A 26,881-nucleotide genomic window follows, 5' to 3' on the forward strand; every position below is an offset into this window, starting at 1 on the left:
GCTAATATAGTCATGGAAACAAGCCATCAAAGAACACCAAGAAGGGCAGCCTCAGAAAGAGCCTCCCGTGGCGGTTCTGCCATGAATAACAAGCTCATCCAAGAGATGGGCTGCACTCTGGGCAGCTCTGTGTGAGGTTGAAGCAACAAGAGTTGCACAAAAGAGGGGCTGCAAGCCAGGGCCAGGCATAACGCCTGTAAGCAAAACACCAAAGAAGCAGCAGTGTGAAGTGGCATATAGCAGGTGATGAGGTGGGGAGGACATGTGTGTTTTTAAGTTTCTGGTGTTTTCAGCTGTCAAAGATGAATGTCAGATCTTAAGTTATTTCAACTTTCTATCATTCCCCCATTATACTATCTTAGGATTAGCACTAACAAGCTATGTGATCTTGAGTACATTACCATCTCTGAAAATCAATCTCCTCTTCTATAAATATAGGGGTGACTAATAAGAGTATTTATACCTTACAGGACAATTGGGAAAATTAAATAACATAAGTGAATAACACAGTGCCTATATGTAATGAAAGCTCTACAAAAGGAAGCTATTATCATCATTATTATTACCAACAAAAACAAAAAATGTTAACCCCAAACCCCAAGCAGGCAGGGCCCATAAACAGCAGCCAAGAGCCTTTCCAAGCAGCTACTCTCAGGCTCCCCTGGGCCGTACAACAGGAGAGCTAGCAATGATGAGCTGCCCGTGTGCACCACCATGGCGCCACCTGCTCTGGAGCTGCCATTATGCCCTTCTGATTCTAAAACCCAGGGAAGAAACAGCATATCACAGGAATGTCTAAGGCCATTTTCTTTGTAGGGTACTTGCTGGTATAAAGGACATGAGAAAATATTCTAGAGATTTTAGTAAGCCCTATCTCTTTGCTCCAAATTAGCTTCTTTTCTAGACATTTCTTTAGAATATACTGTCATAACCTCATATTTTACCTCCCCCACAGCTTCTTTTTATCATTAGTCTTTTAAAATTTTCCCTGTTTAGAAGTGGGGAGCAGGGGGGCTGCAGTGAAGAAATGTTCTGACAGCAAAAGTGGCAGTAATGAAGTATCAGTCCAGTGGTTTTTGGAATGTTCAATTAAATTAGAAAATATAAACCAGTTTACCTGACCCCGAAGTAACTACAAATTGCTGTAATCCCAAATAAACTTCTAAATTGTCCTGAAGAACTGGGAACTGAAAGCAAAGAAATAAAGATTTTTTTTAAAAAATCATAAACCAAGTTTAAATAGCATTTTAACATTAAAACATTATAAGTACCTACAGGGCAAGGGGCAGCATCAAAAACTTTTCTCTGGGAAACTTTACACATAGCTGAGAAGAGGTGGTCCCCCTGCAGTGCCCCCCTAAAATTTCTCTAATTGAGATCATCAATTAACACATACAATAAAAAACAATGTATCAAAAAAGTCTGATACTTTGTTTTTAAAGGAAGCAAAGAAGATTTGGATGTGATTATTACATGCCTAACAGAGGACATCAAGTCCTCAAATGATCTACACCTTCTAGAGCTGAGACAGGGCCATATCTCCCTTCAAATCCAAGGGGACTCCTACCCTTGAGAGAAATATCAGACAGGCCTTATTAAAGTGCATGGCAAAGCGAAAGGCCAAATTATTGGGAAATCAGCTTCCCTCGCTCAAGTAGCAGATAGAAATTCATGACCAGAGCTGTATCTTTCTTTCTAAAGCTGCTATGTTCACCATTAAGATAAAAACAAGACTTAAATGTAGCAAGCCCCTGAGAAAGGCAGATGGCAAAGTAAATTGGCACTTTCCATGAGAGAACATAAGATAAAGCTGGGCTGTAAATATAAAAGCTGACCCCAATAAATTATCTTGCCTTTGAAGAAGAGGTGAATTTAATGAAATCTCTTCAAATAAGTACTACTTAATGAGTGAAATCAGTCGTTATGACTAAAGATTCCAGCACACAAACACAGGCAGAGAGACCTAGCCATCTGCCAAGAGTAAGCTTTACGAAGCCTAGCTTGTCAGCAATAAAGCTTAATAAATGACATCTCCTTGGTCTAGCCACTACGAGATACTGATGAAGGCATCAAGGTGTTAGTAGAATTCACATTATATCTAAGACTAAACAGGGATTCCAAAAGTTGACATGATATATTGTAAGAATGTTAACATTTGATAAATTTGAGGGTCGGTTATGGTGATTATTATTCTGTTTTAAAAATATTTTATATATATACATGCCATGCTCTACGTACAGGGACATAATTAGACTATTCAATTCCCTTCAAATGGTGAGTTACCAGTGTTGAGAAGGCGTGCGTGGGAAGGAGCTCCATCACTTTGGCCACCACCTCCAAGCTCTGACGTAAGTACCGCTGCCACTCCGTCTGCTGCTGTGGGGGAAACACAAAGAATCAGCTCTCCCAGGCAGGCACAATCTTGCCATCTTCCTTGCCAACCTGTCCTTTGCCTCAAGTCTGTTCTCAAGACAAAAAATTTTGAAGAAATGGAAAATGATGGAACCAGGTTATTCAAGCTAGAATATATTTTTTAACAATGAACTAATTTCATAAAAAGCTATCTCCTCAGAAAGCAAAGGATCCATGTAGAATAACCTACTGTTCCCCCTAGCAAATAGAGACAGAGAGGCACTTGTGAAATGCATCGGTCCCCCTACGTGAACTGCACTCCTATGTACAACTACTGACTCAGTGCCACGCAGAGTGTGGCCACAGACAGCCAGCATCAGCATTCCCTGGGTGCTTGTCAGAAATGCAAATTGGGTGGTCCCTACTCCAACCCTTCAGAATCAAAATCTGTCTGAATAAGTTATTCCAAAGACTCTTATCCATGATGCAGTTTAAGAAGGAAGACATATCATTCCTCTTGTGGGAGATGAGAAAATTAAGGCTCAGAGAAATTCTGGACCCAACCCTCTATTTCCTCCGTGTCAAAGGCTGCAGAGATTCAAATCCAGACCATCTGGTTCCAAGTACACAGGGCTCTTTATAACCCAAACATGCCCACCCAAGAGGTCCTAGCATGCCATTGTCACACTTGTTTTGAGAATGATTAACAGTTATTTAAAAATTTTAAAGTGCCTGGTGGTTAAGAAAAGAAATACCGGAGTTGTGTCCCTAAAGACAATTTCCTTATTAATGTTGGATATACCAGCATCAATAAACTCATTGATTGAACTAATAAACTGATTGATTTTAAGAAATAGCGGTTTGTATAATATGCTTAAAATAGACTTCCTTTCTTTCTAGCCTTATTATTTATAAGTATCTCTTTCAACTATTTCTACCAGTATTGAACTATTATTTATTGCCCAAGGTGGGGAGCACAGGTGGGGTGCAAGGAGGGGAAATACAAAGGACAGACTAGGGTATGACTCACAGAGATCTCACACAATGCTTTTCATTGTACACATGGTTTCCCTACTTATATCTCTTGTTCATACAGGTAAAAATGCCTGTGAAACATTTTTTATAGTCAATAAGCCCAGAGGAATCAGTAGGATAAAAAAAAAAAATTCAAATGTACAACTCAAACTGTAAGGCTATTCTGGTTTAAGCATGGTCTCTGGAGCAGAGGGACTGTAGGTTCCAAGTCTCCATTCTGCCTCACATCGCAACATGACAATGACGTAAAGTCAATTAGGGAGTGCCACTCACATCGTCATCCAGAGTCTCATCATCCAACTCCTCCAACTGGGCCTGGTTGTATCTGAACTGGATTCGATTCAACACCTCTGTGAGCAAGAGGACCAGGGCGTCTTCGTACCTATGGGGCAGGGAGAAATTCAACATCAGGTGAAAGAAGGCTTTTAGCCTAGGATTTCAAAGATGCCTCCTGCAATAGAAAGGGAATGGCATCCATGTTGGATTACCATGAGTAAGAAGTGTCTGAATTCCTGATGCCTAGTTCATGGGTCAGCAAGCATGTGAGTGGAACAGCAGCAGGGGTACGCATTTAACTATGTGCCAAGCACCATATACCTTCCTGATGGATTGACCCTTGACATAATACCCTTCTTTGTCTCTGGGAACAATTTTTATCTTAGTCTATTTTGTCTGATATTAGTATAGCTACTCCAGCTTCCTTTTGGTTTTTGTTTGTATGAAATACTTTTTTCCATCCTTTTAATCTATTTGTGTCTAAATCTAAAGTTTTTTGTAGATAACAAGTAGTTGGATCATGGTTTTTTAAATCCATTCTCTGCCTTTTAATAGGAGAATCTAATCTACTACATTTAATGTAATTACCAATAAGGAAGGATTTCTACCATTTCTGTCTTATGTTCCTCAATTCCTCTATTCTGCCTTCTTTTGTGTTAAATTGGCATTTTCCAGTGTAGCCTTTTAAGTCCTTTGTCATTTCTTTTACTATATATTTTTAAGTTTATTGTCTTACTAGTTGCCCTGGGAATTATATGCAATATATATAAATATCACTTAATTCAGTAATTCAATGCTTTTAACAGCTGTAAAGTGTAGATGGTATCAATATTTTTCTCATGAGCAAGTTAAATAAATTGACCAAAGTCACAAAGCTAGCCATTTTGAACCCATGGCTCTTTAACTTAAAATCTCATGTTCTCTCTACATAGAAATAACCAATGGGTTTTGAGCCTGCTCTACCCAACTCCCAAAACCAAATCTTTAGTCAGTTTTAAGAAGAGTTAGAAACTAAAAGAAGAAATGGAAAAATCCTGGGGAAACCTTGACCCTTTGAGCTTCACCTAAGAATAATTCCTCAAAGAAAATACTCAGAGCCCTAGGTTTGGATGTTTCCCACATGTGATAAGAACCTATCTTAGAAGATACCAAGTTATATGCAACAGTTGCTACCACAAGGACCAAAAAACCACTCATTTGCAAAAACAAATCATGTTGCCTAAATGCTCACCTGTCTTGAAATGCTTCTAAGACAAGTTAAGGGACTGCTCCCATTCATTAAGCAAACCACCCACACTGGTTAGTGAGCTCACAGGGTAGTCAGCTCTCAATCTACTTGCCATACTTTGTTGTGCCAGGGCTGAGACTATGGAAAGCACACTTCTCCCCCACCCTGTTAGGTTCTGTCAACAGGGACACTGAAATAAGACTGGAAGGCAGGAGGGGCAATGGTACTTCAATCTTCCTGTGGGCTGGCTGTCCTGGCACTGCTGCCCCAGCAATAGCGACCTGGTAGCAGCAAGTGGTTCTTCCACTTTCCCAGACCAATACCCTACACCCTCAGAGATGCCAGCAGCAGCCAGGCAATATCCTCTCCTCAAGGGAATGGGTCCCAGCTCCATGGAGCCCTTCCTCTAGGCTCCTGAAGCAGCTGGGTGGGGCCCTCCCTTCAGAGATCTGAGCCCGGCTGCACGGGGCCCCGTCCCTCTGATTGTCTAGATTTTGCTAACCCCAACCTCTTTCCTTTGTACCCCCAGCCTTCTGGGTGGAGCTACTTCCTGTAGTTATCATCTGTGTTTTCTCGGTGTTCCCTTTTTGCTTTTCTAGTCCTCTAAAACCTATTTCATCAATTTCCTACTTTGAATTCTCTGTTAATTAAGTGTGGTTTCTGTTTTCCTGGTGGGACCCTAACTAATACACCAACCAATCTAATACAGTGAGTAATGGACAACAAGATAACCAAAACCAAAAGATATCAAAAATGCCAAGACCAAATATAGTCCACCTAATCTAAGAGCTACAACTCCTGAGATGAGACTCTGTAGAGACAGTCTACAAACCACTTACAAATACTCCTGGACTGTTCTATTTCAGAGTTCAGTAGACACAAAAGCTCATTTCTTAACTAGAGACAGAGACACTGGCTACCCACCCCACCTTCAACAACGACTCCCCCACTGTTTGAAATGAAGTAACAACCTAACAAATGCCAGTCCTAGGGCATGTCCTTGGCAACTGAGCATGTCCCAGGAAAGAGTGTTGGCAGGAAAAATTCCTAATAAAATTGGCAACATCTGTGGGAAAAATCACCCACTAAGGTCAAAACCCTACTTCAGAGACTTCACAAAAAGTAAAATCAAATACTTACATTTGCTATTTGTTAAGGACATAATTCCTAATGTTACAGAAATTTCATGCTATAAATTCCGATGACAAACCAAAACATTTTCACAATTTTGCTAGGAAAGAAAAATCCACTTCAGAACAGAAAGCAGACCAGAGGATGGATGAATTCTGTCATGGATAAGTTATCTTGCTAAACTAAAAGAAAATTTACAAACTATATATGCAAAGGATAATCAATCCTATATTAGACCTAAAATCCTAACTGGCAGTTAGCAACTCTGGCTGTAGAAAAACAAAAACACAGCACTTAAACTCACACAAAATCGTATATAAATAATTGACCTCCCAAAGTGTTTGGTGGGAGCTGGGTATATACGTGGATGTGGCAGACACTCTGGCCTGCCCAATATCCCATCTTCCTCTTCTTCCTTAGTAAGAGAACACTGGCATTGAGGTCAACTGAAAGACTATACTTCCCAGCCTCCCTTGTGAGACGCTAAAAGAAGTCACTGGGTGGGACTTGGGAAAGCTTCTTTAGCCCAACCTATCCCACTCCTCATGCCTGCAGCCTAAATCATGTGTGTCATGTCTGTAGCACCATGCAGCAACCACCTTTGACCATAAGGTGGCGGCGGAGAGGAAAGCCTGGCCTAACACTGGTGAAACAAACAGGTAAAAGGATCCAAAAATTACCTGACGAAGAACAGAGAGACACTATTTCTCAAGGGAAAGACAATCAACAGATATGCCAACCTCAAGATGACACAGATGTTAGAATTATCAATGACTTTAAAGCAGCTATAGTAACAGTCCTCCAAGAGGGTCTTCAGATGGAAGGCTATGGACTAAATTGTGTTGCCGCACCCAACCCCACCTCCAATTCTTACGTTGATCCCTAACCTTCAGTGTGACTGCATGTGGAGGCAGGGCTTATACAGAGGTTAGGTAAGGTCATAGAGTAGGACCTTAATCCACAAGGACTGACACCCTTTAAGAAGAGGAACAAATACAAGACAGCAATCTCTCCACACATGCCTGGCAGAAAGACTACATGAGAACACAGACAAGCCACCAAGAGAGCTCTCCCCAGAACAGAAACTGAATCTGCCAGCACCTTGATCTGGAACTTCTAGTCTACAGAACTGTGAGAAAATAAACTGACGTTTAAGCCACCAAGTCTGTGGTGTTTTGTTATGGCAGCACAAACTGACTAACAGAGAAGGTGAATGATATGAGAAAGAACATGGAACTTCAAGAATGCAGGAAAAGCAAGAGAACTGGCAACTGTCTCAGTAAATATAATAGACTATTCCTCTCCTAAGATCTTTAAAATATGGATGATGGGTAAAAGCATAATTTAGAATGTTGTCTGATGGGGTTTTCAAAGTGTGTAGATGGAAAACATATGGCAACCTCAAAATAAAGAGGGCAAAGGAATCTATATGGTGGTTTCCATATTACACTTGTGGTAAAATGTTAATGTGAAAAATTAAATAAATAAATACATATATATATCCACAATGATACCTGGAGAATTCACCTCTCTCAGTAATTGAAAGAACAAGTAGGATAAAGGAGACACGTGCAACCAATCTGACCTAACTGACATTTATAGAACACTCCACCCAACAACAACAGAATATACATTTTTTTCAAGTGCACAATAAACAATCTCCAAGAAGACTAGGTCACAAGACAAACATGAAAAAACTTAAAATAACTAAAATCACACAAAATATGTTTGCAGATCATAATAAAATTAACTGGAAAACAGTAACAAAAAAGACATATGGAAAAGTCCCCAAATATTGGGAAATTAAAGAGGAAATCTGAAGAAAAATTTTAAGGAGAAAATACTTTAAATCAAATAAAAGTGCAACCTCTTAAAATTTGATGAATAAAGCTAAAGCGGTGCTTAGAGGGAAACTTATAACATTAAATGCTTGTATACACAATGGGGATAAGCCTATAGACCTCACAAGTTCTGAAAATTAAATGAAATTATACACGTTAAGGCAACTAAATAGTAGGTGCTCAATAAATATGAATAAAGGACAAATGAACAAAGAAATGAATTAAAAACACACAAGCAATAAGTAGACAAAATTTCAACTTGGATAGCTACAAAGGACTGAAGCATAATTCTGTTAGGCTTAACCACTTCAGTACCCCACTCACCGGCCTCGAAACCTTGCCCACAGCCGGCACTCATATTCCGCATGATAGTTTGTGCTGCGCATTGACAACGACAAATCAGTTTTGCTCTTGTGTGATGAGGAAAGATTTAAAGCACTGAAAGCTTGTTTTACTTTACAGGCAGCTTTACTTGTAATGTAAATCAGAATAGGTAATATATACATATATGTTTTCATTACGTTATTTTTAAATGTTCACAAATTTATTTTGATAAATGAAAAATTAGAAAAGTCATATCACGGTTGCTGGCTAAAGTCGATGGTTGGCTGTGCACCTTCATATCACAGCTGTCGGCTAGAGTCACTGTGCCCATTCATCTGTGGCTATCGACTATAGTCGACGCTCGTACCGAAGTGGTTAAAGAATTCACCCTCCCCAAACTTCCACCAAACCTCCTATAAAACCCACCGCTCTCCCCTTCCTAGGGGTGTATTAGGCACATAGCCTTTGCCAGACCCCAAGAGAGATAAACGAATGAAATGCAAAAACGGGAACTTACTTTCCTTATCCTCCTGATAAGGCCAACAGTTATCCCTCCCCTGGTTCCCTAGGGAGATAAAGGAATGGAATGCAAGAGGGGAACTTAACTTTCCTTATCCCTCCCAGTTTTGTGAAAAGAATTTATTGTGGATGTCTTTTTCAGCCTCCACCCATTTGCACCCAGATGCTCAAAATAAACAGCATTTTGCTACACATGATGCTTCCTGTGCCTCTCTCAGCTCCGGACCCAATACATTCTGGATAGTTTTCTCAACTCAATGAAATAAGACCCCATTCATTTACTCTTTGGGGCAGATGACAACACGAATTTCTCTTAGCAAGAGCTAGAAAGCTATTGGAACCTGGTCTAAACCTAGTTAACTCCTTTTATTAATTGCACCAATATGTCATGTGTAACAGTGGCACTTCCTCTTTATTAAGCAGAATAACCCACTCCAAAAAGAGCAGTAATTTTTCTCATGCTCACCCACATTTGTTTACAGTCTAACCTACTGTCTGTCACCCAGAATCCCTATGCTGGCCTGTGGCCAGCACTTGCCAGTATTCTCATGACAAAGGGGTTCACAGGACATGACTCAATGCCTCTAGGTTGCTTCACACATTCTGGTTTCTTCATCTTCCTATAAAAATAAGTTTCTACACAGGTGACCTGCTTTATGTTGATGAGCACAAAGAGAATGAAGTGAGAGAGGAAGAGGAAGAGATCCAAACTCACCCACTGAGCACCTATGTCAGCCAAGACAATTTACACACACTGGTCCATGCCACTTTCTCAACTGCTTGTGAGGAAGGCACAACCATCCCCAAGTACAAAGGAGAAAAAGGAAATTGAAATGCGGACCCTTCCATACCACCTCCTCAAAACAACAAACAGGACAGTCTACCCCATTAGCAATTTACTCAGCAAGGTATGTGACTGAACATTTATCCCATTAACACTGGGACTAAAGTTCTCTCAAGCCAGCTCTGACGAAGAAACTCTCGAGCATTCTCACTAGGCAAGGAACATTCAGAACTCCAATTTCCAAGTTCGTAGGACCAAAAATAAATCCATGTACACTTGTGCTTCTAAATTTGTAGCCTACAATGCTTACCACTTTCTTGTGATGAATGATGCAAAACCTTAAACCACAAGGGACAGGAACTGAGTGCCGCCTTTGTGACTTAACCACACCTACGTTTCCCATTTAAGATACCAAGAAAACATTTCTGACTACTTCCTGCAAGATCAGTTGCTTGTGAAATTCTGGCTTAAGTCACAAATGTGATTCCAAAAGCACCTCATCTTCTCTCAGATACATTTTATAAGTTGAAAAATATTTGATTACATTTACATGCTCTCAGCTAGGTAAAGGTGGTAACTACCAGTAGCCAGTGTTCTTCACCAGCTGTTCTGCAAAGCACCACATCTCTGCTGTACCAGGTGTCTCAGAACCTAGAGTAGTCACTGTCAAACTCAAAATTTTCATTTAAAAGTCTTTGAGCACTCATTTGTATAAATGTAAGGGTGACAAAAAAATATAAGCTGAAGTTCAGATATTTTCTTTGTGCACCCCAGGGGAATACCTGATATACCCTTCTTTGTAATCTACTGTCCTAGACCACCACAGGATGTCTGATAGGACAAGCAGTTCCCCAGATAGTAGTTATTCTTTAACAGCACAAACCACAGACAAGCTATGAGGGGTTTTTCATTTTTTAAAGGCATAAAAGTGTTATTATAGGCTGTGCAGTGGCTCATGCCTGTATCTCTAGCACTCTGGGAGGCGGAGGCGGGAGGACTGTTGAGGCCAGGAGTTCAAGACTGGCCTGAGCAACACAGTGAGACGCTGTCTCTACAAAAAGTATAAAAATTAGCCAAGCATGGTGGTGTGCTCCTGTAGCTACTGAGGAGGCAGAGGCAGAAGGATCCCTTAATCTTAGGAGTTTGAGGTTACAGTGAGATACGATGAGGCCACTACCTGGGCAACACAGTGAGATTTTATCTTTAAAAAGTGTTGCATGTATGTTTAAAAAAATAAGTCATTAGAAAGCCTCATTTAAGATAATAATCAAACAATCAATGAAAAATTCCTAGTGTTTAAAGTGGTAAGCCAGGCCGGGTGCGGTGGCTCACGCCTGTAATCCTAGCACTCTGGGAGGCCAAGGCGGGAGGATCGCTCAAGGTCAGGAGTTCGAAACCAGCCTGAGCAAGAGTGAGACCCCGTCTCTACTAAAAATAGAAAGAAATTAATTGGCCAACTTATACATATACAAAAAGTTAGCCGGGCATGGTGGCGCATGCCTGTAATCCCAGCTACTCGGGAGACTGAGGCAGAAGGATCACTTGAGCTCAGGAGTTGGAGGTTGCTGTGAGCTAGGCTGACGCCGTGGCACTCTAGCCTAGGCATCAGAGTAAGAATCTGTCTCAAAAAAATAAATAAATAAATAAAGTGGTCAGCCAGAACCACAAACAACTGTGACATCAGATGACAGATGGCTGGGCAGGAAGGTAAATCTCTAGGGCTGGGCCAAATCCCTTTACACCGTCCAGGGGCCCTGTCACCTAACTCCATGGTCATTGCCACAGTCAAAAGGCAGTAACATCATTATAACTTCTTGTTGTCATCACTGTGACCATTTACGGAGTGCCTAATACATCTAGACACCGTGCCACCAGCCATTTTACATACATGATTTCCTTGAATTCTAACTATCCTAAAAACAAAACAAACAAACAAAAACACTGATACTATTTACTAAGCACTTACAATGTGTCAAGTATTCTAAATACATTAGTTTATTATTTTATTTAATGTCTCAAGAACTCTTTTTTTTTTTTTTTTTTTTTTTTGGGACAGAGTCTTATTCTGTCTCCCGGGCTACAGTGCTATGGCATCAGCCTAGCTCACAGAAACCTCAAACTCCTGGGCTCAAAGCCATCCTCCTACCTCAGCCTCCTGAGTAGCTAGGAGTACAGGCACGTGCCATCAGGCCCGGCTAATTTTTTCTATTTTTAGTAGAGACAGGACCTCGCTCTTGCTCAGGCTGGTCTCAAACTCCTGAGCTCAAGAGATCCTTCCACCTTGGCCTCCCAGAGTGTTAGGACCACAAGTGTGAGCCACACCCAGCTCATAACAACTCTTAGTATCATCTCCATTTCACAAATGAGAAAACAGAAGCTTCCAGGGGCTAAGTAACTTACCCAAGTAGGAACTACAAAACCAGGACTCCAGGTCTGCCTGATTCTAAGTCATGGCTTCCACACTACGGAGCCTCCCTCATCCACTGGACAGGTTTTGCACACAATGGCCACCTCACCTGAAATCACTCTTATAAATACTATACAAAGAAGCAAGAGCTCTAACCAAACTGAGTGAAATCTGCAAGTACTCTCTTAAGGAAGTGTGATAAAGTACCCAGGGCCACATCACCTAGTTTGTAACCTCATACCATAACTGCATCTGTGTGCTAGAAATATAAGAATCAGGGTTAGTTTAACAGGAAACTATTCTGACCCTACAATGTAAAATACATTTTTTTGCCTCCTTTATAACTGCCAAGTGACTGGAATGCAGCCACATACTGAGACTATGACAGGTATATTTCTGCTAAGAAAACGACCATCTCTGCTTCCCCATACGTGGATTTGCTATTATTTCCCTGGCATGCTGAATCTCCAACTTCCCCACCTCTTCTCCCCACCCAGTGGCACTAAGATTATACTGTACAGAAAATATACTTTCTGCCTGCAAGCAAGAAAAATGGGTTTGAGAAACGGGGGAAAAAAACAAACCTTGTCCCATTTTCCATTCTTAAGAAACACAATAAAAAGTACAAAAGCAAGTATCTCTGGAGTGTGAGATTATGAATAACTTATCTTCTTTATATTTTTCTCTATGTTTTCCTAGTTTTAAAAATAAATACATTTTTAATGATAGGTATTTATTCATTTATTTAGCGAATTTTCAAACACAAAAGGAGTGAGAACATAATGAACCCCAAGTTCCTATCAACCAACTTCAACATCAATTACCAACATACAGCCAGCTCTGTTTCTTCTCTACACAAACCTACTTCCTGTCTACTCCCACTGGGTTATTTTAAAGCAAATCCCAGATGTTACATCGTTTTATCCAATAAATACTTCAGTACGTGTCTCTAAAATAAGGGCCATTTTAAACAATTTAAAAAACATATCACAAAAGCATTAACATACCTAAAAATTAATAATAAATGTTACTTTTTAATCAGAAAAAATGTTTTAAGAAAATAAGATATTTAAAAGAAAAACGAAGAAAATGCTTAATGGCATTACTGTCTAAACAGCTGATGTGACTCAGTTTCCCTGAAGAGATCCAGCTGCATGGCTGCCCCTTTAAACCACAAGAATAACTGGTGAAAATGACTATTTCTAGTTATCAGCGTTTATAGAATTTACCTGTTGAGAACTGCTTCCTTGTCTCCAAGACGACTTTTTATTTTACTTGTCAGATAGTCCAAAAAGAGCGTCCAGATATCCAAACAAGAGAAGTAACCTTCATGAGTAGGCTATAGTACAAAAGAAATCCAGACAATGAAATTATTTAATGCAACTATTCCTTAGAAACACACACATGCCAGTGTTTACGTCTGACGGAATGGTAAACCATCATAAGCCTATGTTCTGTTCCCTCAGTTTCCCAGTAACCAAAACTGGCACTTCCAGACAGTCTTCATCCTTGGGCACTATTGAACCTAACAAGACAAGACAAGGGTACCAGAGAACACATCATTAGGGAGAGACTATGGGGGACAAACTGAGTTACAAAATAAGCCAAGCACAAGCCTATCCTAAAATCTGAGACTGTGGTGGAGAGGGCGCTCACAGATCAGCTAATTCAAATTTATTTTAGAAAGAAAGAAACTGAGATCCAAAGATACGAGCTGCTCAAAGTCAGGAGTAGGAACTAGTCCTTCTTCCTCCAGCCAATTTTCTTTCCATTACGAACAATTACAAAACCAAAAATAAGTTTCAGTAACAGGTTCACCCACTGGAATGTAAGGAAAGTCACATTTGCAGTCTTCCTATATAGTAGATTGAAAATGAGGTCATTAAGTCTGACCCTCAGGGCATTATCCCATTTGCAAAAGTACCGGTGTCAAACAGGCTAAGAGCAAACTCTAACCAAGTATGGATAAGGACAAAGTGAGAAGAGCAAGTCTTTGCAGAATCCTGGTGCCTAGACCCTTGCATTGGATAACTTTCTCAAGAGCTTTGAGATTCTATTCCATGCAAAATGTAGGCACTATACTCTCCAACATCAAGTCCTTCCCACACACATTCAGGTTCAACTGGAGGCCCCCAATCCCTGACATAGTCAGTCAAATTCTCACCACCTGTAAGAACCCATTGGTTTGTCTGGTGACTGCTTCATTGAACCACAAATTTAGTGGTAACATCAGTTACAGAAAGGAAAAATATCATCACCTTCTTGGACCAGTATCCTTCCATTTCTGATCCACAAGGAGATCCAGAAGTTTACACAGGCATATTAAGAATCTGCCCAAGAAATAACTAAGACTGTATGGTAGTGTGCAATGGGAGTTCTTCATTCAAGCTCAAGTGTGAGACAGAAAAACCGTAACTTAAAAAACCAGGTAGAAGACTACAAACTCACTACCCAAAGGGCAGCCCTGGAACTAGACTCCTACAACTCAATCAGGACCACTGATATGAACAACCTTAGAAAACCAATGACCATGTCCTGTCTCCACTTCATACCTGGCAAAAGCCAGGATGTCTGGAACATGAAATGAACCAGGAGAAAAGCCAGGAAGAACAATTAATAAGCCAAGTGGAAATAACACAGGTAGTCAGTGGACAGGCCACTCAACTTGTAAACCCAGGAAACAGAGTCTTGTCCAGGCTTCAACTTGCTGAGCTTCCCTTAAGTAAGTCACCCAGTCCGCCCTTGCCTGGTTTAAAAATGCCCACCAGGCCACTGAAAAGAACATAACTAATCAAATGCATGTGGAAGTGCTTTTGAGAAAAGTCACCACAAAAATCCAAGTTTTATTGATAAGTAAAAGTACTTTACAATTATACATGTCATCCTCTTGCCTTTGAATTAAGGATTTAAGTATTAATATATGGCTCAAGGCTGGGGAAAAAAGTAAGCAGATACACCCCCTGTACAACCTGCAAATACCACCACTCACATCCATACCTGCAGGCCCCACTGCCCATAGGCTGCCTATGATCCGGTCTTTGACAATCAGTGTGGACACAGGTCACTGAGGTCATAAAGGTGATAGCTGGCTCTACTTGTGGAGTCACTTAACTTTTCAAAACCTTCACAGACCCATTTTTAAAATGTACCTATGCTCAGATTTACTTTTCAAATTCCAGGGCTATTTGACCACTGAAAATCCTGACAAGTTTCCTTAAGAAACTAATGATACCACTTATCTTCCAAGTGGTTCACAATGTTTGATTTCCATTTGCATTGGTTTATTTGATCTTTACATTAGGCTTGGAAAGTGGACAGATAGCTATTTTTCTTCTTCCAATCTTATAAAGAAACCAACCAGGTGCAGTGGCTCACACCTGTAATCCTAGCACTTTGAGAGGTCAAGCTGCCAGGAGTTCAAGACCAGCCTGAGACCCTGTCTTTAACTAACTAAGAAAAATTAGCTGGGCACGGTGGCACATGCCTGTGGTCCTGGCTACTTGGGAGGCTGAGGTCACCTGGGCCCAGGAGTTTAAGGTTACAATGACTTATGATGACATCACTGCACTCTAGGCCAAGCAATAGAGCAAGACACCCTGCCTCAAAAAAAAAGAAAAGAAAAAAAAAAAAATCAAGGCTAATAAGTGACCTAAGGTAACAAGACAATTAAGGACCAGAATCAGAACTAGAATGTGGATCTTAAGACTTCCAATCCAGAGCCCTCTCCCTTAGGTCATACCATATCAGGCCCTATTTTAGAAAGAAGGGGCAAAATGAAAAGTGCAAGACTGAGAAAGAACTGGTAAGGATGCAGTAAGAAGAGAGGAAGGGTGACTGAGAAATCATGGGCTTGGACAGCTGCCTCCAGAGGCTCAGCAAGAAAGAAAAGTCATGGTAGAGGCCAATATCTGGGAGCACTAGTGGCCAGAGGGACAGGTGGCAGGACACTCAGGTTAAAGAAAAATGCAGGAAAAGAAATTAAAAAGGACAAATGGTTAAACAAAGATACTAGCACCATCTTTTGTCTTATTACTGTTCTTCCAAAATGTTTACCAATACAATCATGCACCAAGTAACAACATTTCAGTCAACAGAGCACATATATGACAGTTGTCCCATAGATTACAACACTGTATTTTACTGAACCTTTTCTATGTTTAGATATGTAAATACTCACCATTGTGTTACAGATGCCTACACTATTCAATATAGTAACACACAGTACAGGTTAGGCTGTACCATGTAGCCTAGGTGTGTAGTGGGCTCTACCATCTAGGTTTGTGTTAAGTGCACTCCAAGATGTTTACACAACAATAATATTGCCTAAAGATGCATTCCTCAGAACACACACCTGTCATCATTAAGTGATGCATCACTGGACTAAACTTTCTGTGTAATTTAGAAAGAAAAGGCCGAAAAAACTGAGTATACTCATAGTAACCCCTCTAGATAAGAAAAAGATACGTTTTTCCATTTCACAAATAATAAAGCTATGATAAAGATTATACTGTTAGCAAACAGACTAGGACATAAAGCTCTCTTCAAGGTCACATATTAGGTTATGAACTATGAAGTGTCTGATTTCCTTAAGTAATAAGTTTGACAGTTGATATCTCTGACGTTTCACTTTGACACTTCTTGTTTTATTTTTGTTTGTTTTGTTTTATTTTTATTGTGAAAGTACATCTTCAGTCTTTCAAACGCACATTTTGGCTTGTAATTATCTTTCAAAATTATTTTTTAGAGCGTAGATAAGTCAAAAATTCATGTTATTTTTGAATAGGAGTTCCATTGTGGAACCAGTACAGCACAGACGGTTCCAAATATCAACGAAGTGTTTGGGAAGGATGTGGCTAATGAATACACAGTATGTCGATGGTTTCAGAAGTTCTGTTATGGTGATTTTATCTTGAAAATGAAGCATGTGGGTGACCTGAGACCAAGGTAGATAATGATGAGCTAAAAGCTGTAGTGGAATTGAATCCATCTCAACCTACATGTGAATTAGCGGCAAGGTCTGATGTTACTATCCCAACAATATTGGACCATTTGAAACAAATCAAAAGGCAAAGAAGCTGGATGGATGAGTTCCGCATGAATTAAACGAGCATCAGAAGAGAAATCATCTCAAAGCTTGCCTTTCTTTCCTGTCACGGCATAAAGGCGAACCATTTCTACACTATAATGTTATGTGTGATGAAAAATGGATTCTTTTTTACAATCGCAAGCATTCGGCACAGCAGTTGGATAAAGATGAAGTGCCAAAACACAGTCCAAAACTGAATACTCATCAAAAAAGGCTAATAGTGTCTGTTTGGTGGTCCAGCAGTGGCATTATCCACTATACCTTCATGAAACCTGGTCAGTTGATTACAACAGATGTCTACTGCACTCAAATTAGATGAAATGATGGATGCTTACAAGCAAGCAGCTGAAACTGGTCAACAGAGACAGGCCAATCCTCTTGCAAGACATCGCCTGACCACATTTCACGCAAACAATGCTGCTCAAACTACAGTAGCTGGACTTGGAAACTCTGCCATATGTATTTTTTTTTTTTTTTTTTTGAGACAGAGTCTCGCTTTGTTGCCCAGGCTAGAGTGAGTGCCGTGGCGTCAGCCTAGCTCACAGCAACCTCAAACTCCTGGGCTCGAGTGATCCTTCTGCCTCAGCCTCCCGGGTAGCTGGGACTACAGGCATGTGCCACCATGCCCGGCTAATTTTTTATATATATATCAGTTGGCCAATTAATTTCTTTCTATTTATAGTAGAGACGGGGTCTCGCTCTTGCTCAGGCTGGTTTTGAACTCCTGACCTTGAGCAATCCGCCCGCCTCAGCCTCCCAAGAGCTAGGATTACAGGCGTGAGCCACAGCGCCCGGCCTGCCATATGTATTTCACCAGACTTTGCAACAACTGACTACCACATCTTCCAGGCTTTAGAACAGTTCTTACAAGGAAAAATATTCAATTCTCAACAAGCTGTAGAAAATGTCTTTCAAGATTTCATCACCGGCCGGGCGCGGTGGCTCACACCTGTAATCCTAGCACTCTGGGAGGCCGAGGCAAGCAGATTGCACAAGTTCAGGAGTTCGAAACCAGCCTGAGCAAGAGCGAGACCCCTGTCTCTACTATAAATGGAAAGAAATTAATTGGCCAACTAAAAATACATACAAAAAATTAGCCGGGCATGGTGGCGCATGCCTGTAATCCCAGCTACTCGGGAGGCTGAGGCAGGAGGATCGCTTGACCAGGGGTTTGAGGTTGCTGTGAGCTAGGCTGACGCCATGGCACTCACTCTAGCCTGGGCAACAAAGTGAGACTCTGTCTCAAAAAAAAAAAAAAGATTTCATCACCACTTGCTTTCCAGGCTTCTTCACTGCTGGCATAAATAAGCTACCATTAAGATGGCAAAACTCAGCCAGGCACAGTAGCTCATGCCTGTAATCCTAGCACTCTGGGAGGCCAAGGCAGGAGGATCGCTTGAGCTCAGGAGTTTGAGACCAGCCTGAGCAAGAGCAAGACACCATCTCTACTAAAAATAGAAAAATATAGTTGGGTGTGGTGGCCTGTGCCTGCAGTCCCAGCTACTCGGGAGGCTGAAGCAGGAGGATCGCTTGAGCCCAGGAGTTTGAGGTTGCTATGAGCTAGGCTGACGCCATGGCACTCTATTCAGGGCAATGGAGTGAGACCTTGTCTCAAAAAAAAAGGGGAGCGGGGCAAAACCATGTCGAGTTTAGGTGCATACTTTGATTAATTATGCTGTTTCGTGTTTGAAATATAATAAACTACACTTTTGATTCGAAATTGGACATTTCATATTTAATGACCTAATAATTGCTTACTCTTAAATCTTATCCCAAAGAACTCCCCTACTCCCAGGCCTAGAATGCACCTTGTCCCAGTTTGCCCAGAGTAAACTGGGACACAGCACCTTCCAGGTTCCTATCCACCTTGTGCTCAGAATATGACGCTGTCTGGAACTCGAGGACACGTCTACTCCACAGCTGGCAAGGCTGTGCCCAGAAAAGGAGGAGGAGACCAGGAGAGCAGAAAGGAGTTCACCTGACAATGGCCTCCAGGTGTGGGGAGGAAGAAAGAAGGTTGTTGTTTGCTTCATGACCACATGTCTATTTCTTTTCCCAATGAATAAATATAACAAAAACAAACAACTATATTAAGTTCAGTGGAAAACTAATACATACCAGCCTAGTGAAAGAATCACAAAGGATAAACACTAGGAAAGACCCTGAAGATGCCACTGGCATTTATCTTCTTATGTGAGGAACACGAAATCTAAGGAAATTCTTATAAAAAGACCTGTCCAAGGATACAGCCCTAATAGAAATACCCAGAGCTCAAACACACAACTTTTGGGTCCAAGATCAAAGAAGTAGGCACAAGACTGTACACTTTTAAACATTTTTTAAGCTTTCTTCTATATTATATATGCTTTTTAAAAATACCATTTTACATAAGGCATAAAATTTCAAGGTATGTTCATTCCATTTCCCCAAATAAGCCCCTTCTTTGCAACCTCAGCACTGGCTCCTTCTCGCTTTCACTTCTGCCCCACTTTTCCTAAAATACCTATTTAACACTCACTCAATATTCTCTCAAACCCTCCTTTTTTCCTGATATCCTTTAAGGTTTCTCTGGATCCATCTCAAAACTGTCCCACCTGATGCTTCTCCCCTATGTCCTCCCCCTCCCCCAATCTCTTCTATTCCTCCCTAGACCTGGTGAGCTCAGCATGTTTTCCTTCTTGTTCTAGACACACTGGCCCCTCTAGCAGACACCTTGACACTTCTTCAAGCCTTGGTCCTCCTCCTCCAGCTGTGGCCCCTGCCCCTTGTTCCCAGGAATGGTTCGCCCTTACCACTGTGTATTTTATTTTCACATGCCAAGTCCTTCTATGAGAAAGGCCAGCTTCCACACCAAAGCCTTGCTGCAAATCCGCTATCACAGACGCACAACCACCCCGGCCCAGACCCTTACCTCTCCTCCAGCCACATTAAGCTACAACACTAGTGGTTTTTTAACCAAAACAAAAATCTACTTTTAAAAACCAGATGCCCTCACTGACCTAGCAGTTTCGTCCCTGGTATACACCAACAGAAAGGCTACCTAAGTACGTCAAAAAGCACATATGTAAGAATGTTCACTGCAACATGTTTTATGATCACCAAGAACTAGAAGCAGCCAAATCAGCAGAGGAATGGATTTTCAGACAATGATTTAGTATAACACAAAGAAAATGTACAAAATACTGCCACACACAACACAAACGAATCTCACAAACATAATGTCAAACAACAGAAAAAAAAACAGACAAAACAAATATACATTATATGCTTTATATGCTCAGAGAAGTTCTAAAACAGGTAAAACTAATCTGTGTTGTTATGGTCAGGACTGGGGCTGCTATTCTGACAGAAGAGGGGGGAAGTGATTGGAAAGGAAGTGAGGGTGTTGGGGGTGCCGGGAACATTCTATTTCTTGACCCAGGTAGTAGTTACATAGGGATGTTCATTCTGGGAAAACTCATTATGCAACTATACACAAAGGATTTATGCACTTTTCTGTATGTATGTCATAGTTCAATAAAAAAATTATTTTAACAACAGAAGCAGGCATAAGGGATAGGGTGTGACAGAAATATCTAAAATTGGACAGTGGTAACAGTTGTACACCTCTATCCATTCTCTGAACATCAATGAACTGTACAATTACAATGAATGAATTAATTTCATGGTATGTAAAATTATACTTCAATAAAGCTGTTTATCTATATTTATAAAAATACTGGGTCACTAGAATGTAAACTCCCAATGAACACAAGGACTTTGCTTGTGAAGGTTACACGCCTAGCCCCTAAAATACAACAGGAGCTCAAAAAATTTGTTGCCATACTGGGGAAAAAATTGGACATCACCAAAACTTAACTCTTGAAAGCTTCACTATATAATCTTGTGGGACATTTTGGTGACAGCTACAGAATGGAACTAAAGACCTTAATTTCAAACTTTTTCTGTATTTTGCTTCTCTAACACAATAGTGGTTAAGAGTATAGACTCTGTGGATTGAAATCCCAGCTCCACCACTTACTAATTGTATGACTCATAAGCCTGTGTGCTCAGGACAAGTTCCTCTGTGGCTCAGTCTCTTAATCTGTAAAATGCAGATGAATAACACCTACATCATAGGGCTGTTGTGAAGATTACATGTGTTAATCTTCACATAGTAACCATTATATAAATATTTGTGAAATAAAATTAAAGTTCTTTCTCCTCAAAATAACAAGGTACACCTTTTCTCTGGAAGAAAAGGATGGTTTTGGTGCTTTACCTGATGAAATGTGTACTTGAACAAAAGTGTCAAAAACTCCACCACAGGAAACTGAGAGTAGGACTCGATTCTTCTTAGGTGAACACTCACAAAGAGCCGCAGAAAGTCAGTAAACTTCTCAATGTAGCTAAATGAGACAAGATGACAAAAGGCAACAATGAGAAACCCAGCCACCTCCTTAGAAGAGAACTTAAATTCAATCCAAATTTCTTTCAGTACAGAACTATACAGATTTATAATATATTTTTAGTTAAAAATATAAAGGCCTGCAACAATTACCTACAGGACAGGCAACCCTTCATTCCATTACCACCTGAAACATAGCAGAAAAGCAACTTTAATCCTTAGACACTGTCCACTACGGCTTCTTATAAGCTAGTGCTCTTATATTTTCTAATGCATTAGTGTTATGACCCAATTAAAGAGAAAGGAAATGATGCTAAAAAGCTGATGGACAGATCACTGTGTCATTTCAATCTCGCAAGTATAGAAGGCTATCTTTGCTAGGAGGCAAAAATATTATAATAAAATGAACTGTGCTAAAGACACAAAAACAAAACCACGCTATACAAAGGGCATGGCATCCAGGTAAGGCATATTCAAGCTTCCAACCTAATGTTCATTTCCCACCCCTGGGAAAACAGTCTGGCTCCTGTTGCTAATTAAACATAGCACATCCTAATTCACTCTAAAAGTGGTTTCAAATATAAGGGATGTCTATTAGAGCTGGACAAGCCTCAGGAACTTTAGCCTGATATTTCCATTTTACAGATGAGGCGAGGTCCACAGAGATAAAGCGACCAGCTCAAGGTCACTTGGCCAGCTCATCGCAGAATAAGCCTATCACCCACTCCCAATCCAGTGCTCTTTCTTTAATATCACAGTGAATCCCCAATTCATTTGTATTCATAAAATGATTTCACAGAAGAGTGTGGGTCATAGCTGCAAGGATAAGAGATATTTGTTATTAAATACACAGCACATCATCACTCTCACATCTCAGAAACTGTCATTTTAAGCCCCTAAATACCAAAAGGTGATTAGAAAATGAGATGGACATAAGTTCATAAATCACATTTCAGAGACCAACGAAAAAGGTAAAGACATACTAGGCCTTAGCTAAATATTAAATAATGGCTAAATATAATTCTGAAATTCATAACTGCAAAAAGCTATTTGTTAAAGCAGAAATAAGTGAAATAAAGGGGGAGAAGACAACTACTCCTCAGAAAAGCAAAATTGAGGACAGGCACAGTGGCTCACCCCCGTAAGCCCAGCACTTTGGGAGCCTGAGGCAGGAGATCACTTGAGGCCAGGAGTTCAAGACCAGCCTGAGCAAGACCAGGTCTCTACAAAAAAATTTTAATTAGCCAGGCGTGGTGGCACACACCAATAGTCTCAGGTACTCAGGAGGCTGAAGCGAGAGAACTGCCTGAGCCCAGGAGTTTGAGGTTGCAGTGAGCTATGATCATGTTACTGCACTCCAGCCTGGCGACAGAGCAGGACCCTGTCTCTAAAAAATAAATAAATAAATAAAAAGGAAAAAATGAAAAAAGAAAAAAAAGAAAGAAAAGCAAAATTGGCCCAGAAATAGTGTCCCTTGATGTTCCTGGGACCTATCTCCCTGAGGGTGGCCAACCTGCCTGTCTAACCTCTGTAACTGGCTCACACATATGTGAGCTTATTTGCAGCTTTTAGAAAATATTTTGATAAGGAAAATGGCTGTTTCTGTGGATCATAGGGCCATGTACTTAAAAAACAGTAAGGCACTAAAATCAATTATTTTTAGAGACAGGAAAGTACAGAGAGACTTTTCCCTGATACCTTCAACTGCTAAGACTTAAGAGTAAGAACTGCTCATTCATCACTCGGCTCATGTATTACATTATAGTTTTACATGGACATTCAAAGTCGTCAACCAGTTTACTGCTCTTTAGGAAGGTGCACTCAATGCTCTACAACCCATAAAAGAAGAAAGAGAAGTCACAAGCAAAACATCAAGCGGTCTCAATTTTACTTTAATCTCCAACCCAATTAAAAAAAATACAAACAAGGCTGTTCAATACCTAAAACTACATATTTTATTTTACCTCATTTTCTTTCCCTTGCCCACCTTCTGGTACAGGTGCTAATGAACAGTATAAAGTTAGGAAAAAAGGCAGCCGAAGAGAAGAAAAGCCAAGGACCTGGTTAAGCAGCCCCTAAACACCTGAGAATGGATGGAGCAGTTTAGAATTAGTGATGAGGGATCCCAGACTAGGAAGCAAGCACACAGTATTATCTATGTCACCTTTCTGCTCACAAGCACCTCTCAGCTTTCACTGGACAATAGGAAGCATAGGATTAAAATACAAAACCAAGGGCACAAAAGTTACACATAACAAAAGCAACACACAGATAAACCATATGATATTTCTATACTATCCAAATATGAGCCACAACAAAGTGTCTGTGACTATATCTTGCTTAAAGTAAAAGACAAACCAACTGATAGTATAAGCAGCTACATTTTTTAATTAACATATGAAGATAATACAGCTTTTCTTAACCAAAGCTAAAAAGGATTTTAAAACATGTGAATTGAATTCATATAAGTTATCACCAAATAAAAATATATATATACTACCATATGAGTTCTTTTGTGATTATACAAAGCAAATGTCACATAAAACTTGTTTACAGTAAACCAAATCAAAAATAATCTTACGAATCAATTTTTTAACTTTAGAAAAAACTAAACTGCTCAATTTAAAAAGCACTGAAAGTTTCTTAATTTTAGGCACTTGACTTAATTATAGCTTAATAACAAAAGATAATCCAATGTTAACAGTTTTTACTGCCCAGCAATCCATAAATATTTACTAATTCAATACAACTACTTGAAAGTTTCTGAACAGTCAACAAGATTGTTCTAAGTCTCCAATTTCCCTCGTTTTTCTACAGCAGTAGCATTGCATCAGTAAAAGCTATAAGATACATAAATGACATCATCTACAATGGAAATAAATAATAAGGCCCTGCCTCAAAGTACTCTGATGGAGTCGTCTTTTAGAGTACTGTAAGAAAAAAACGCTAGGTAATTTTAAGCTCCATTCAAGAGAACAACAAAGAAATATAGGTATGTGTCACATTAACCTGTGCCCACATTAACATCTCTCCTTTCTCTTCTTTTTCTTTTCTTTTTCTCTCTCTCTTTTTTTTAAAGAGACAAGGTCTTGATATGTTGTCCAGGCTGGATTCAAACTCCTGGGCTCAAGCAATCCTCCTGCCTCAGCCTCCCAAGTAGCTGGTACTACAGGCACGTGCCACCACACCCGGCTTCTCCTATCTTTTGATGAAAACTTGCCATTTGTGTAAAACTGAGAATTAAAAGGACATTCCTATACACTGCAAGATGTTCACTTGGGAAAAGTCAAATGGTAAAAACTGACAAGCAACACCAAGTGAGAAAGGCGATTGTAACTCCTGTACCTCCATGGACCTCTTCTCCTGTTCCTGGCTACGCATGGGCAGCAGTCTCAGTTCCTGTACCACCTCAGACCTGCAGGTGAATAGTGAGGAAGAGGGGGAAAGAGGAGTGGAAGGGAGGACAGGAGGTGGATGGGGGAAAAAAGACAACAAACCTACACAATCCACAGGCACTTTTCAAACTCAACTCATTTCCCTTAACCACCCTATCCCTTCCAGCTAATCTTAGACTTACTGGTACACACCTACCTTTCTGTTCCTCACCAGGAGCCCCATATTCTGAAATCAAAGAGGATTATAGATGCTATGCGGCACAGCACGATAAACAGTCAGGGCCCTTTCTCAGGGCACACCAGCTCCACACCTGTTCTCATTACCTCTCATCGAGCTCTTCTAGCCTGCTCTTCACTGTGTGGGCATTGTTATCCTTGGTGATTTTCTGCAGGAGGTAGAAAGTCTGCTGGAACATACGCAGTAAATACTCCTCAAATTCCATAGGCACACAGTTCTTGGACATGAGTTCATTGATGCAGGACATGGCCAGGACCCCAAGCCGGCCGCGCTCCTGACCCAAGACACAGTTCTGGCTGCTTCCGTTAACTGATGCCATCTTTCTGGCCCGGATGTCACAGCCAAAGCGTGCAAAGTGGAAGATGGTGGTAAGGAGGGACGGGGTGATGCTGGCAGACAGAGGAATCCAACTGAAGAGATGAGCCAGGCACTCCAAGGCCAGGGAACAGATATACTCACTCTCCGCATCAAGGATGGGGATTGGCTGATTCAATAGTTTGGCTGAACTAGGACTCTGCAACAAGTTACTTAGTAAGTCACCTGAAAATAGAAAAGGCTTTTAAGATATCCACTATCAAATCTCTTACAAACCACTTCAAGTGATTGTCTTTGCCAAAAAAAAAAGAAAAAAAAAATCAGTTTAGTTACCTATAAAGTAAAAAAAAATTAACAGTATAGCAAAATAACTGATTGTGAATCTTGGGGGAAAAAATCTGGATATAATATTCAGTGTTTTCACTTAAATTTAGCTTTACTGAGATCTATAGAATAGCAGTTTCCCAGGAGACAGCAGTGGAGACAAGGACAGGACTATTCTCCAACTGTAACCTCCATGCCCACCCAAGTTATTCTTTTCTTTCTACTCTTCTCCAAAATCACATTGTTTTTGAAAAAAAATTATACATAGCCATTAAATAAATAAAAATCCCTAACATCACACATAAAATTGGACACCAAATGAATTAAAGAATTAAACTAAAGAAAAAACTTTAAAGTTAACAGAAGAAAATATACAAGTATCTGAGCTATAGGGCGAGGTGGGAAAAAAACTTATTAAAACTACTAAAATGGAAACCTTAACAAAAAATACTGATAAATTTAACAGCATCAAAATTAAGAGTTTCTAATCAATGAGAAACATTAAGGGAAAGTTACCAGGCAGATAACAGACCAAGAGAAGACACCGACAATTTCTAAAAAAGGACTAAAAGCTAAAATATATAAGAAAGATGCTGCACATCAACAAGTACAATCACAACATAAAAACAGGCAGCTGATATGAAGAGACAATTTTCAGAAGAAGAAACTCAAAAGCATATAAAGAGATATCAAATTCATTAGTAACCAGAAAATGCAAATTAAAAGGCGACTGAAAAAAATAAGAATGTTAGAGAACATCAAGTGTTCAGGGCTAGAGATGGACATGGAACATCCACGCAGAAGGAACGGCCACACTGAAGAGGACCTTGGCACTCTGCAATCCTGCTAAATAGTCGTAAGTCTCACCACCTGATCATTCCCCTCCTAAAGCAACCCTCACCCAGATCTATGAGGGAACAGGTGAGGTGTGTGCAGCTGGGAAGTCACAACAAGCTAGCTCCTCACTGAGGGGAGAAGAACAAGTAAAACGCTGAGGATGCATATGACACCATGCAGTGAGTAGAAGCAGTAGCCTAAGGACGTAGGCAACAGTAGGGAGAGACTCTAAAAGGATACTGTTGAGTAAAATTTAAGAAACAGAATTACAGTATTACCACACCATTTACCTGTATTAAAAGCTATGAACACAAAACATTAAGTTTTTATAAGAACATGTTACCAAAAAAAAGGATCCACATTATCTACATTCAAATGGCTGCTCACCTGTAGGAAAGGCAA

At 40.3% G+C, this 26,881-nt stretch overlaps 1 protein-coding gene across 2 annotated transcripts in view; it reads right to left on the bottom strand.

Moving 5' to 3' along the window:
* The window catches only part of XPO6 (exportin 6), a 104,900-nt gene that overhangs the window by 31,667 nt on the left and 46,352 nt on the right, over nucleotides 1–26,881 (bottom strand). Inside the window, exons 7-12 of one of the 2 annotated variants that reach the window (XM_012759010.2) lie at nucleotides 25,090–25,543; nucleotides 21,245–21,371; nucleotides 13,127–13,236; nucleotides 3,661–3,769; nucleotides 2,284–2,373; nucleotides 1,118–1,187 (exon numbers count right to left, since the gene is read on the bottom strand). In XM_012759010.2, the coding sequence (XP_012614464.1) occupies nucleotides 1,118–1,187; nucleotides 2,284–2,373; nucleotides 3,661–3,769; nucleotides 13,127–13,236; nucleotides 21,245–21,371; nucleotides 25,090–25,543 (960 nt within the window). Of the gene's footprint in view, nucleotides 1–1,117; nucleotides 1,188–2,283; nucleotides 2,377–3,660; nucleotides 3,770–13,126; nucleotides 13,237–21,244; nucleotides 21,372–25,089; nucleotides 25,544–26,881 lie in introns of both variants that reach the window. The other variant, XM_012759009.2, reaches the window with a different exon arrangement.

The sequence above is a fragment of the Microcebus murinus genome, chromosome 19 (genome assembly GCF_040939455.1).
Source record: "Microcebus murinus isolate Inina chromosome 19, M.murinus_Inina_mat1.0, whole genome shotgun sequence".
Classification (NCBI taxonomy): domain Eukaryota; kingdom Metazoa; phylum Chordata; class Mammalia; order Primates; family Cheirogaleidae; genus Microcebus; species Microcebus murinus.